The following is a 9,319-nucleotide window of genomic DNA, read 5'->3' on the forward strand; positions in this document are numbered from 1 at the left end:
CAGCCAGCCCTGGGCAGGCACCGGACCCCGCCAGAGCAGGCAGCTCCATCCTCCTTCCCCACCCCAGCTCCCTCCCAGCTCCGTCTGAGCCCCCAGGCCACCCCAGTACATGAGGGCTCTCTCCTAGAGATGCCAGGGCACAACAGGCCAGAAGCTCTTGCCAGGACACCCAGCTCCTTCCTTAGAGAGCAGCCTTACTTCCAGCCCAAGCTCTTCCTTACCCCTGAACATCTCTGGGAACAGACTCCTCCTTTCAAGCCCAGCAAGAGCCCGAGGCAGTGCCCATGACCACACCACACTTCTAGGTAAGGAAGAAATTAAAACTCAAGACCTTTACTGCTTGTCCCTGCAGGGGTCATCAAAGCAGCGTGAAAATCCAGGTATTTTCCCATCAGCCACCATTGCCAATCTGTGCCTGCAGTGGAAGCAGAATTAAACTCTTTCAGACCAGAACAGTAATTGAATCAGTTTAATATACAGTCAGCATATTGTAAATGCACTTGAAACTTACAGTATTGCTAACAGACATGGCCATTGAGCCCAAGACCACCTTTCTAGAAAGGCACAGAGAGGTAGGAGAGTTGGGGCATTTCCCCAAATTAGTTGCAAGTGAGAAGGTGCACATAAGACCTTCCTCCTGGAAGCACCAGATCACCAGAAACTTGTGCTCATTGAGAGGACTGCTAATGTGCTGGGGTAAGTGCAGGCACCTGGAGTGATAGCCAAAGCCTCCTGCTGACCCATGCATCAGGAAACTCTTGCTGGCTTTTGTATATACGAAAAGAAACAAACAAGGGGGGGGGAGGGCAGAAGAGCCTAGCTCTACGTGCATGAAGTGTTCTTGGTGAGGCAGGGGTGAGGGAGATGTGTGATGTTGCTTTCACGCTTGGCTGAGACAAGGACTCTTACGTGCATTGCTTTGGACCACAACCACCCCAGGGGTGAGTGAGAAGAAATGTGCCATCCTCCAGTATTGCTGCCATGGTTTCTTGCACCAGTGGGGCAAGAGCAAAGCTCTGGCCAAACCAAGCATCTGGAGTGGGGACAATGGTGTCACCAAGCATTTGGCTCATCCTCTGTGGTAGATGAAGTGGCACCATGGTGGTGGGGGGAAGCCTGGAGACTTTTGGCTCTGCAGAAGGCACTGTTCACCAGGGCGGGTGGGTGGGGGGGTCTGTGTTACAGTGTGGGGATTACTGCAACACGAGAGAAGCGGCAGGTCTGGAGATGCTAATTCTCAAATTTTGCATAAGGGTTCTCTTCTTTGAACAAGCCTAGAAGAGAGGAGAGATTTGTTCAGACAGCAGCTCCTACACTGGTCACGGCCAGCAAGAAAATCAGTCCTTGGAAACAACTCTTTGTCATTTGAGCATCCTCCAGCCTCCTGGCTGCAGTACTCCCAAAACACCTCCTCTTACCTGAGCTGTGCCCACGGTCAGCACTGTTTCCCTCTCCCCTTCTGCACAAGAGGAGACATCTATTGAGAAGCTTGACCTGATGGCAAACTCCTCTCCCAGGCAGTCCATGTACAGTGCAGGTAAAGCAGCCTGGCTAATCTTGCAGAGCACTCCCTCTGCACACCCCTTCTGTCAGATTGGACGTGCTAGCAGAGAGCCCAGACCCAAAGTAAATTAAAACTGTTCTTAGACTTGCTTCTCTGCTCCTGCATCGAGACTGGGAGACAGCAAGGCAGGGTATGAGGCTGACTTCTGGACTAGCAACAAGCCATGTGTCATACTGTTTGCTGCTTTCCCAGCCCAACAGTTCTGAAGAACAGCCAGAAAGGACAAGGGTTGCAAACTCTGGGGTCAGGCTGCAGCAAGACAGAACCCTGACATGGCAAAACAGTCCCAGAGCACAGCTCTTCCACAGGCAGGTGCTTCCCCCACCAAGAGCTCCTTCAGGCACAGCTTTGCCTGCTCTTTCTTCCCCAGAGAAGCCAACCCATCCAGAGCCCCTGGGATCTCCTGCCTGCCCTGGACCTGCAGCAGGCAGCAGCTGCAGACAGAGGAAAAGGACAAAATACAGCTCCCCCAACGCCAGAGACCACCAAGTGCAGCATGCATGAGCCCAACTGCTCCACAGTCAGACACTGGCAGAGCCCCCGGCAGCCCCAATGGGCAGGCTGGAGGGACCTTCCCCTGCACAGAGCAACTGGCTGTTCCCTGCTTCCTTCCAAGCTGATGTTCCCCTCAGGTAGGTCCAGACCTGGCCCAGGTCCATGGGACTCACCTGAGGGACAGTCCAGCCCCAGGAGGGAGGCTGTGCACTCCCATCCCCAGGGGACTGAGACACCTCCTGGGGAACCACTGCCAGCACAGAAGACCAGTGGGATTGGGAGTGGGGTAGGACTGGTGCCTGCTCTGTGCTCCTGCTCTGTGGGCATTCTGATTCCTACCTGGCCCCACACCTCAGGCTGCTGGCTCCCCAGCCACTCGCTCCCCACAGGGCTACTGGAGGGCTGTACCTGAAGGGTAACAGCATTATGGTGGTGCTGTCTGCCAGCTTCTGCTTCTCCCTTCCAGTCAAGCTCCATCAGCTTCTCCCACATGCCAAGCTTGGAGGACACAGGTTCTTGGGAACATTATACACTTTGTCTTCCCTGCTCAGGAAGAACAGCCCTTGTGTGGCCTCAACCACCAGCATCTCTACACTTGCTCTCAGAGAGCAATTCACTGAGCCAAGGGAAGCAGAGACCATATTTTCCCTGCTGGCCAGGTCCCACCTACAGCTGTAACCACAGCAAGAAGCACAGTTACTGAGGCTGCTTCATCTAAAGCTTAGTTTGAATCACTCATGTCAGCACTGTACCGTATTTTCTTCGGATTTCATCATGCCGTGATTTCATCTCTGCTCTCCTGCACGAAGCAAACAGAAAAGCCATGAGTCAGTAACTGGCGTACAAAACCAAACAAAAAGCACCACAGCTCCTTGCTTAATCCCAACCAAGGGAGCTCCAGGCTGGCAGGTTTGCTCAGCCTCCCACCTCCTAGGGGCACCGGGGACCACCAGAGCCCACACACGTCAGCAGCCCTCAGGGAGTTGCATACACAACACTTGTGATGCTACACCCACGAGTCGCCACAGCATGACATCCTCATGAGGCTTGTGTGTGAGCTAGGGCTGAAGCAGCCACTGACTGCATGTGCTGAGCCCCATGTGCCTCCTGGCATCATGTTTGACAGCACAGACAGGAGCCAAATCATTCTGCAGCCTGAGGGCCTGTGGTTCAAACTCACCTCTCCTCCTGCCGCACCCGCCTCTTCTCCCGCTCCCTGGCTGCTCTCTCGTCATCCTTGTCTGGCCTGGCAGACAGAAAAGTCCCTTAAAGCACTCAGTTCTGCAGCAGCATGTGGCTGCATCTGAGCTGCTCCACACAATCATGGGACCTGCCCAATACTTGCCTTTTGCTCTTTTTCTTACAACAGCAGCAGCAGCAGCAGACCCCCAACATGATCAGGAGTGCTCCTCCCACCACGGACATTGCAATGATCAGGGCTTCAAAGTTCACTAAAGGATTTGATGAAACACATTTAGCACACACAGACACAGCTGCCTGGAGTTACAGTACAGCATCATAGGATCACAGAATCATTAAAGGTGGGAAAGCACTCTAAGATCATCAAGTCCAGTTGTTCCCCCAGCACTGCCAGGTCCTCCAGTAAACCACGTCCCCAAGAGCGACAGCTACAAGTTTTTTGAACACTTCCAAGGATGGCAACTCCACCACTGCCCTGGGCAGCCTGTTCCACTGTCTGACCACCCTCTGAGAGAAGAAATTTTTTCTTAATATCCAACCTAAACTTTCCCTGGTGCAACCTGAGGCCGTTTCCTCTTGTCCTACAGCAATTTCCTCTTGTCTTATCTATGAACATACAACCACAGTCACCAGCAGCTTCAGTCACTGGGCTGGAGACGTGTAACCACCTGGGAAAGCAAACTGACATTTTTAGCTGTAGATATACCAAGTGTTGGTACCCACAAATACACACCAGCTGAGTGTGTGTAGCTGGTAACAGGAGTGCTCAGTTACTGGCTATGAAGAAAGGCAAGGACAAACACACTCAGGTCAAACTCCTCTGGCAGAAAAAGCTACCTTAATCACTAATCCAGGTAAAAAGTAACCATCAAGGGAAAAAAAACCCAACAACTGAAGGCTTCAGGGCTAAGGAACAACCTCTGACAGGGAGGAATTACTGCCCGCAGGAGCCAGCCTCAGAAGCCACCTCTGATGAGATGAGCTGACACTTATAGGTGTCTGGAGTCCTTGGGCGAGAGATCAACAGAAACAAGATCTGTTGGGATTTATCAGCTTGGAGCCAGCAGTGCAGCAGCTGAAGGCCAAGTGCTGCTTCCTGCACCTCACTGCCATGTCTCCCCAGGGCTGGGGGGATCTGCTTGCCCACACACAGAACAAAACCGGCTGGAACATGGTGGTGAAGCAGCAGCCGCGAGCCCTGGGCCCTGCTCATCCTTCCCAGCTCCTGCAGTAATGGCAGTAGAGACACCAGCCAAAACTGACACATCTAGATGCCAAGGCGACAACAAAGAGGAGTTTCTTCCAAGTATGATTCAGACTGTTCAGGGACTTGAGCCTGTGGAATTATTTGTTTAGGAGCCACTTTATACACAACAGCCAGGTTACAGAAATCCCAGTGCACCTCAGCCTGCTCAGAGCACTTCTGAAGGTCATTTAGTCCAACCTCCCTGCCATGGGCAGGGATATTTTTCACTAGACCAGTCTGCTCACAGTCCCATCCACCCAAACCTTGAACATTTCCAGGGATGGGGCACTCACCATCTCTCTGGGCAACCTGTGCCAGTGCCTCATCACCCTCATTGTAAAAAAACATCTTCCTTTTATCTATTCTAAATAGATCCTCTTTTAGGTACTCCAGGCTCAGCTGACTCCACCACTGGACTTGTTTCCAAAGCCTGCAGCAGCATCAGTGCTTCTGAAACCCTTTCAGGGGTTCAGGGTGAGCCTGGGGCTCAGCTCCCCCCTTCCCATGCAGAGAGGTCTGTGGCAGAGCACCAGGCACTCCTCCAGCTGATCAGAGAGGCCAAGTCACACATACCAAAAATGCAGACTCACGTAAGAGCTAATCTCCCACATGACTAATCTTCTCTAAAGCAAGTTTTGCAAGCTAAGGAATGTGTTCTTCTATAATGAAACCTTTTGTGAAGCTTCTTACATCCAAACTAGTATTTCAAGGTCTTACAGAAGTTTCGGAAAAGCATACCACAGGGCTCACAAAGAGGAGATTCTTCCCCCACAAGCACAGGGGCAGTTTGAACTCTTGTGGGCAGACAAGAGAGCCCAGCCTCAAGCACAACAGATGACAGGCAATGACAATTCAGCTCCAGGCTCCTCATCAAGGGGGTGGGTGAGAGCAACCAAGCCCCAGCTTGCTTCCCTTCCTGCTCCAGCCCCCAAAAGTTGGGTCCTGTCTGAGCATGAACATGCACTAAGCTTGGTCTAACCAAAACAAGGTACCAATCTCTCCAGAAATCCTTCAGAAAACAGAGCAGCAGGGAGGAGAGGCAGCCAAGAGCAAGCTGTCCACCAGAAAAAGCTCCCAGAGGAGACCTGCATGTGCAGGGGTAGTTTTGGAAGAGGCTTTTTCCTCAGGTGGGTAAGAGCTGAGCAGGACTACGGTACATCCAGCACTAGAAGCACACACAGGCCCCCAGAGAAGTCACCACACTTCTGATTGCAGGAGCCCACCAGGGACAGCAGCCACATGCAGAGCCAGAAGCGGTGCACGGAGCAACATGCCAGCTGCAGAGGAGAGAGCTTCTGGGATCCAGACACCAGGAAGGGCTGCACAGGCCCACAGAGCACCTTCCACTCCTGTTCCCAGGCGCTAGCCACGTCTGGAGCCTCCATCACACCAAAGCATAAGGGATGTATTTTGGAGTAGCTAAATCCTCACGGGTCCTACTTGCCAGAAGGCAGGGAACTGCTCATACTCCGCTTCCCCACCCACGCTTCAGGAAGTTTGCAGAACCCTGACTGACTTCAGCCTGTCATTGCTACACTGGCAGAGAGATGGGGAGGCAGGGGAACCTCCCACCAGCAGCAAGCACTCACACAGTCACCACCCCAGGCTGGCACTTACCCCAGCAGACTCCCCAGCGCGCAGAGCGGAGCTCACACAGGTCGGCCGGGGGAAGGATTCTTCGGACGGGGTATTCCATGCACCTCCTGCTGCTGGCACACCACAGGCACTGCAACACAGGAACCAGGCAGCATAGCATTACTGGAGCATGGCCGTGCTGCCAGCGAGCCACACTCTGCTTTGGGAGCTGCAGCATGGGGCCGCTGCTGCCGGCTCTCAAGAAGCAGATACCACCCAGCAGCAACAGGGTGCTCAGGAGTAAGAGCTGTGTCAGCACAGACTGCAGCAGGAGAGGCAGCCGAGGGGAGCACAGAGCTCTAGAGCAAGTAAAGATGCTGAGAATCCTTCTCCTGGCTTAGAATGGTAGACTATCCTGAGTTGGAAGGGACTCACAAGGATCATTGAGTCAACTACTGGCCCTGCCCAGGACAGTCTTAAGAATCCCACCATGGCTTGCACAATTTATAACCAAATCCTTTACATTTATTTTTGGGATAAGAAGAAAGCCTTTGAGGCAAAGCACTCTACACACACAAAATTGATGAGCAGGAGAGGTGTGTGTGTGCCCAGCCACTACCAGACTATCTGCAGGGCTTTGCACGCTCCTCTCCTGGTGGCTCCAACCCCCAACCCCAGCATTTGGTAGAGTTTGGTCAAACTGGTTCTGGCTACATCAGCTGCAAGATCTGACTCAAGTTCAAGTTTGCTGATATCTGAGATAAGGCAGCAGAGACTGGCAGGACACCAGTACACATCCTGCTTCCACCCAGTGCCACAGCACAGACAGACTGGTGGAGAGGCATCTTGACCAGCCAGTCCAGCTCATTCAGTCCCTTCTCCAAGCATGTTGCCCATTCATGAGGAAGTAGCCCAGCAATTCCATTACTCTAATCAAAAAGCACACAGCAAAACCCACCCAGTTTCCAGCAACCTCCTTCCAGAGCACCAGAGAGGGATTGCCCTCTCACCCTCATAGGTGGGTGGAATTTGCAGCATGTCTGGGACAAGGGCAGGGGGCCAACGCCCCTTCCAGGAGGGAAACTGCTCCGTAAGAGCATTACACTGTCAGGCAGCGTGAGAGGTTGGGAGTCTTACTGCTGCTACTCACGGTGACATTTTTCAGGCACTCTTCACAGCTCCTGTTCGTATACTGGCGACAATCTGCAGGAAGGACAAAAGACACTTCAGGGCTTTACTCAAGATCTTCAGTGGTTTAAAACTCTGGGCTCCCCCAAGCCTGCTTGTACCCACCACAGGACCAGCAGCAATGCGTGCTGCTGCTGCAAGAGTCGCCAGCTTCAGCACGTGCTCTGTGTCATGGTGGGAGGCCCAAATGGAAGTGAAAGTTCATCTGCCTTGCTCTGCTGACAAACCCCTGAGCTGTGAGTTCCTCTCTTGGGTTGTATTTTCCTAAAAGCCTAAGCATCTGCTATGGCAGTAGGGCAGCCAGAGGACACAGCTGGGGTTGGTCTGGGGGGGCCCTATGAGGATGAGGGCAAGCACTGGGTAGGTGGTGCAGTCCTGCAGCACCAGGTGATGGAGCAGCTTGAGCAAACAAGCCCCAGACACGGAAGTTACTACCAGGAGAAGCAGAGGAGCACATGGGGACATGTACAGCTACAGATCCTGCAGGAAGCCCCCTGCTGCACATGAGGGCTGTACCCAACCCCAGTCAGTTCATCCAAATCTTCCTTCAGCAGGACACAGTCCAGGCGAGGGGAGCAGCACTGCAGCCAAAATCTGTGCCCATGTTCAGAACCTGTTTCCACCCCCATCTGGCAGAGGAAGACCCCAGTTCTGTAGACACAGGTGGCTCTCAGGACCAGTGCCACCGTGGATGATGGCATCCCCATGGGATGGATCCAGCTGGGCAGGGGAATGGATAAGGTCTGAACCTGAAGACACAGGACAAGCTGGCCCAGTCCAGCTCCATTCTGGGCTCAGCTACAGCTCGCAGTAGCGCTCTTGGAGAAAGTCTTCCTACAGGATATTCACCTGCAATTCATTGGTGTGTTTCCCCAGATCCTCAGGAACGGGGATTTGCCAAGCCCTCAAGAATGAGCTATTTAAAACTCACCACTGCTTAAGAGTCTAAGCACCAGCCTGTTTGACAGTGGTTTAAAAAAACAAGGAAAACTGAAACCAATTTGCCTGACCACTGACTGCTGGATGAAGGATCACTGCTTTGCAGCTGTCGTAATCAGGAAAAATCAATCCCAGAGGTGCTTGTTTTCCACCCTCACAATCAGCAAAGCTGCATTTTCTTCCTCCAGCTGGCAGGAACCCTCAGCTATGACCCACTGTCAGCAGTCACATGCTCTGTGCAGCCCTCCAAACAACTGGGCAATTGATTAACATAGCTCTGATAAGGGTGTTTACACACCCAGAGAGGCTGAGATTGCAGATTTTAAACACTCTGTGAAGCTGCATCTTCTCCATTTCTTCAACTGAGGCAGGAAAAGCACAATAGTTCCTGTGCTGCCCTGGAACTGTTTCCTTACCAGAGTCACAAAACACCCTCCCACACCACAGGAGGCCAGTGGTGGGCGAAAGCAGAACGTGTGGTTTTAACCGGCCTCTGCTTTCCCTTGGGGTATCCCCTCTCCTGGCACCCCCAGCTGGGGATCATCCTCCAAGTCATTAAGTCAAAGCCACCCACTTTACAGCTGTTTGGGAATGGGCTGCTTCCAGGACACCGCAGCCCTTCAGGATTTGGTCTGTACAAATGCCCCATCTCAGGTGACCAGACAGCTCACAAGGGATGGCACAGGAAGCACTGCAGTCCTCAGGGACAGAGATGGGACAGCAGCTCTTGCTGTGCTAGAAGCCACCTGGATAATGCTTTTGATAGCTGGCTACAAGAGGAGTGAAGTGAGTGGCTTGGGGTGGAAGGAAGATGTGCTGGTCCTTAATCTCTTCCCTGCTAGAGCCACCATGCAGATGTCATCACATGGAGAACAGTTCCTGGCTTGGAAGAGCAGGCAGACTTCTTAGGACACTCTGAAGGCAGTCCTCCTCATGCTTTGCTACAGCGTCTTCTCCACCTGGTGCAGCACCCGTGGGGCCTATGCTCCATCCCCCACCCATGAAGGAGGAGTAGCTGGACACCCACTGCTCCCCACCCATCCATATCTGACAACACCCATCTTCTTCCTGGTCTGAGGCTGCCCCAGCCAGTCTCCCCCGTCCTGCAGGAA

The 9,319-nt window shown here is 53.0% G+C and overlaps 1 protein-coding gene across 2 annotated transcripts; it reads right to left on the reverse strand.

The window, feature by feature from the left end:
• Window positions 1–454: 454 nt before the first annotated feature.
• PTTG1IP (pituitary tumor-transforming 1 interacting protein) lies at window positions 455–7,324 on the reverse strand. Of its 2 annotated transcripts, none has more exons than XM_008629581.2 (6): window positions 7,231–7,324; window positions 6,123–6,231; window positions 3,405–3,510; window positions 3,240–3,305; window positions 2,812–2,858; window positions 455–1,274 (listed from the first exon to the last, which is right to left on the reverse strand). In XM_008629581.2, the coding sequence occupies exons 2-6, from the start codon at window positions 6,199–6,201 to the stop codon at window positions 1,231–1,233; spliced, it is 342 nt and encodes a 113-aa protein (XP_008627803.1). In that variant the 5' UTR covers window positions 6,202–6,231; window positions 7,231–7,324; the 3' UTR covers window positions 455–1,230. The 2 variants fall into 2 exon arrangements, with proteins under 2 accessions (XP_008627803.1, XP_017584242.1); XM_017728753.1 differs by having other exon boundaries at window positions 7,218–7,236.
• Window positions 7,325–9,319: the final 1,995 nt, after the last annotated feature.

Source organism: Corvus brachyrhynchos, unplaced genomic scaffold (genome assembly GCF_000691975.1).
Source record: "Corvus brachyrhynchos isolate BGI_N302 unplaced genomic scaffold, ASM69197v1 scaffold223, whole genome shotgun sequence".
Classification (NCBI taxonomy): Eukaryota; Metazoa; Chordata; class Aves; order Passeriformes; family Corvidae; genus Corvus; species Corvus brachyrhynchos.

Bases quoted from the DNA above. Each gene is read 5' to 3' on its own strand.
- PTTG1IP (XM_008629581.2), bottom strand. From the start codon at position 6,201: ATGGAATACCCCGTCCGAAGAATCCTTCCCCCGGCCGACCTGTGTGAG. The intron at 3,511-6,122 runs GTAAGTGCCAGC...CAAATCCTTTAG, and splicing joins GCGCTGGGGAGTCTGCTGGG to TGAACTTTGAAGCCCTGATC. The intron at 2,859-3,239 runs GTGAGTTTGAAC...TGCTTCGTGCAG, and splicing joins CGGGTGCGGCAGGAGGAGAG to GAGAGCAGAGATGAAATCAC.